This window comes from Cyprinodon variegatus, unplaced genomic scaffold, assembly GCF_000732505.1.
Source record: "Cyprinodon variegatus isolate N-32 unplaced genomic scaffold, C_variegatus-1.0 Scaffold899, whole genome shotgun sequence".
Classification (NCBI taxonomy): Eukaryota; Metazoa; Chordata; class Actinopteri; order Cyprinodontiformes; family Cyprinodontidae; genus Cyprinodon; species Cyprinodon variegatus.
Genome location: NW_015151352.1, coordinates 77,474 through 80,233, shown reverse-complemented (window position 1 = coordinate 80,233; position 2,760 = coordinate 77,474). Strand labels below are relative to the sequence as shown.

At 50.0% G+C, this 2,760-nt stretch overlaps 1 protein-coding gene across 1 annotated transcript; it reads right to left on the bottom strand.

The window, feature by feature from the left end:
* Positions 1-645: 645 nt before the first annotated feature.
* On the bottom strand, positions 646-1,992 carry LOC107099718 (relaxin-3 receptor 1-like). Its single transcript, XM_015397961.1, has one exon. It carries the CDS (start codon positions 1,877-1,879, stop codon positions 740-742), a length of 1,140 nt encoding a protein of 379 aa, XP_015253447.1. The 5' UTR covers positions 1,880-1,992; the 3' UTR covers positions 646-739.
* Positions 1,993-2,760: the final 768 nt, after the last annotated feature.

Genomic DNA, 2,760 nt, shown 5'->3' with positions numbered 1-2,760 from the left:
CCCCCTGCCTGTCTTTGCCTAGAGCCCCACATTTCCTATATCTGCCCCTGACCATTAGTAGTCCTACTTAGAGCAAACACAGACGGCAAAAGCATTTCTAACCCATCATTAATATCCATAAAATATGACTTGCTTCAAACAAAGCAGTACTTAGATTTCTATTTAATTACTTGTTAGACATAAAGCTGAAAAATATGAATAAAAAAATCATAATTTGTCCACTATAGGTAAGTCCAAAGGCGTATACACGCAGAGCAATCAGAGTTCAGTTGGCCATGGTGGGTACTTTCACCCCTCAACAGTCATATTTCAACATCTGTTTACCATCTGCTCTCTTCAGCTGGCTCGGAGCTCGTCTGCCTGGCTGTGTGTCGCCTGTGGAGCTGGTTGACAGTTGCCTTTTGTATCTATGCTTCTTTTTCTATGTCTGCTTCTGTTTCCTTGAACCCCAGTCAGCCGCGCACACTGAGCCTGGTTCTGCTGGAGGTTTCTTCCTGTTCAAACGGAGTTTTTCCTCTCCACTGTCGCTACAAGCATGCTTAGCGTGAGGGATTGCTGAAGAGTCAATAAGTCGATGCAATCAGCTGGTTTTCTTTAGATAGAAAACTTTGAATCAATCTGACTGGATGATCTGGTGAACTGGAAATTGCCAAGAGATGACATGATGTGAGTCTATAGAAATAAACTGAATAGTTTAATTGTTCTTCCTATCGCCATTTTTCTACTTCATGTGGTCCTGCTACCTCTGCTGCTCCGCGTCCGTGTCGCACTGGTCCGTTAAAACCGTCTCCAGGATGTTGAGAGGAATGGCGGTCTGCGTGTCCTCTCTGGCTGCCCTGGAGAAAGGCCTCAGGCGGCATGGGTTCCTCCCGGATGGAGAGGACATCCTCCAGAACAGAGCTTTGATCCTCTTCCTGAACTCCCTGCGCATGAGGCAGTACAGGACTGGGTTGAGGCAGCTGTTGGTGTGCGCCAGGCACACAGTGACTGGGTGGAGGTAGGTGTGCACCATATAATAAGCTAGATCCCAGTGGAGAAGGTTTAGTTTCACCAGAAGGCTCCAGAGAGTGATGGCTTGGTTCGGCATCCAGCAGATAAAGAAGGAAAGGACCACGATGGTGACCGATCGGGTCACCTTGGAGCTCCGCTTCACCTGGTGGTTGTTCCTGCAGCGCAGGCGGACGAAGCGCAGCAGCAGCAGGTAGCACACGGTAACTATCAGCATGGGGAAGACAAAACCCACCAGAAGCTTCTGAAGGTAGTGAAACAGAAACCAAGGCTGGCCCTCCGGGAAGCCCATCAGACACAGTCTCTCCCCCGCCACCCTCCTCACTGTGGAGAACACGGCCGTAGGCAGAGAGGCCGCCATGGCGCACAGCCAGAGCGCAGGGATGAGCCAGCGCACCGGGCAGGCTGGCTGCAGGCGCCGCTCCTTCACAGCTGAAGCCACCGACCAGTAGCGCGTGACGCTCATGGCTGTGAGGAAGAACACGCTGGCGTACATGTTCATCACCGTCACTGTCAGAAGGATTTTACACATGGCGTTTCCGAACGGCCAGCTGAAGTCCAGCGCGATGTCCACCGCCCAGAACGGCAAAGTGAGGACGAACTGGAAGTCCGTGACCGCCAGGTGGAGGATGAACATGTTGATGGCGGAGTTCTTCCTCCTGCCGCTGCGCGCCTTCATCAGGAAGAAGACCAGCAGGTTCCCCAGCAGCCCCGCAGCGCACACCAGCAGGTACACGATGGAGATGATGATGCGCAGCGCAGGAGATCCTTCTGCTGGAACATCCATTTCACTCAGGCTGCGGAACCGGTTCAGATCCACTGAGGACCGGTTCCACACAGACGTGGAGTTGGAGCTTTGCAGCGCTGCCATCCTGTCCGGTATCAGCTGTGAGCTTCACCCTGTGGGCTCCCACAGACACAGAGCGGACAGCAGGACGCCCATCCTCCTCTGCGTGGGCTTTTCCACTCAGAAGGCTTTACGCAGGGTTCGCGCTCTGCCTCCGGGTGGTGCCTGATGGCACCGGGGCGCACCCACGGCTTGGTTCATGAACTGCGCGTTCCCGAGGAAGCTGGTGCACGAAGGAGGACTGACGTGTTATTTTCGGACGGCCAAGACCATCAGTGTGGCTGAGCTGCCCTGAGCAGCAGGGTTCAACTAAAACTAAGAAGGAAACAAAAAACTACTTGAATGGAGAACATTTTTTCATCAACTGAGATTGAAGGGGAAAACAAACCTATAAGAAACCTAAACTATGTTTAATCAACCAACTGAAACATGGTGGAATATATAACCGATATTACCTTGACTTTTGTTAATCATTTTTTATAAGCTTTGCAAACTGAGTGGATTTTTTTCTTCTATAGGATCCAGTCAAATTCAGCTGTAATCAGGATAATGTCAGTTTGGGGGCCCTATATCTAGCAAATAACAGTTTGATGATCAGATCATTTACACACCAACAATAAAGTCCCTGCAGCTCTGATGTGTACAGTCGCCTATCTGTATGCCTCATCTAGTGTTACTAGAAGTAAAACAATGAACTAGTATGCAGCTTATTGGCCTTGGCCCCACTGTGGCTCTGCATTTCTTATACCTCATCCAAAATACTTTGGTTTTCTTAAGCGATTTTCTGTTGACACCCTTAGTCCGTGAGGCAGACACCCTATCTACTTTTAAGGCTAGGCTTAAAACTTTCCTTTTTGATAAAGCTTATAGTTAGAGTGGCTCAGGTTATCCTGAGCTATCTCTAT

What these genes read in the sequence shown, in the direction of transcription:
- LOC107099718 (XM_015397961.1), bottom strand. Translation starts at nt 1,879, where the DNA reads ATGGCAGCGCTGCAAAGCTCCAACTCCACGTCTGTGTGGAACCGGTCC.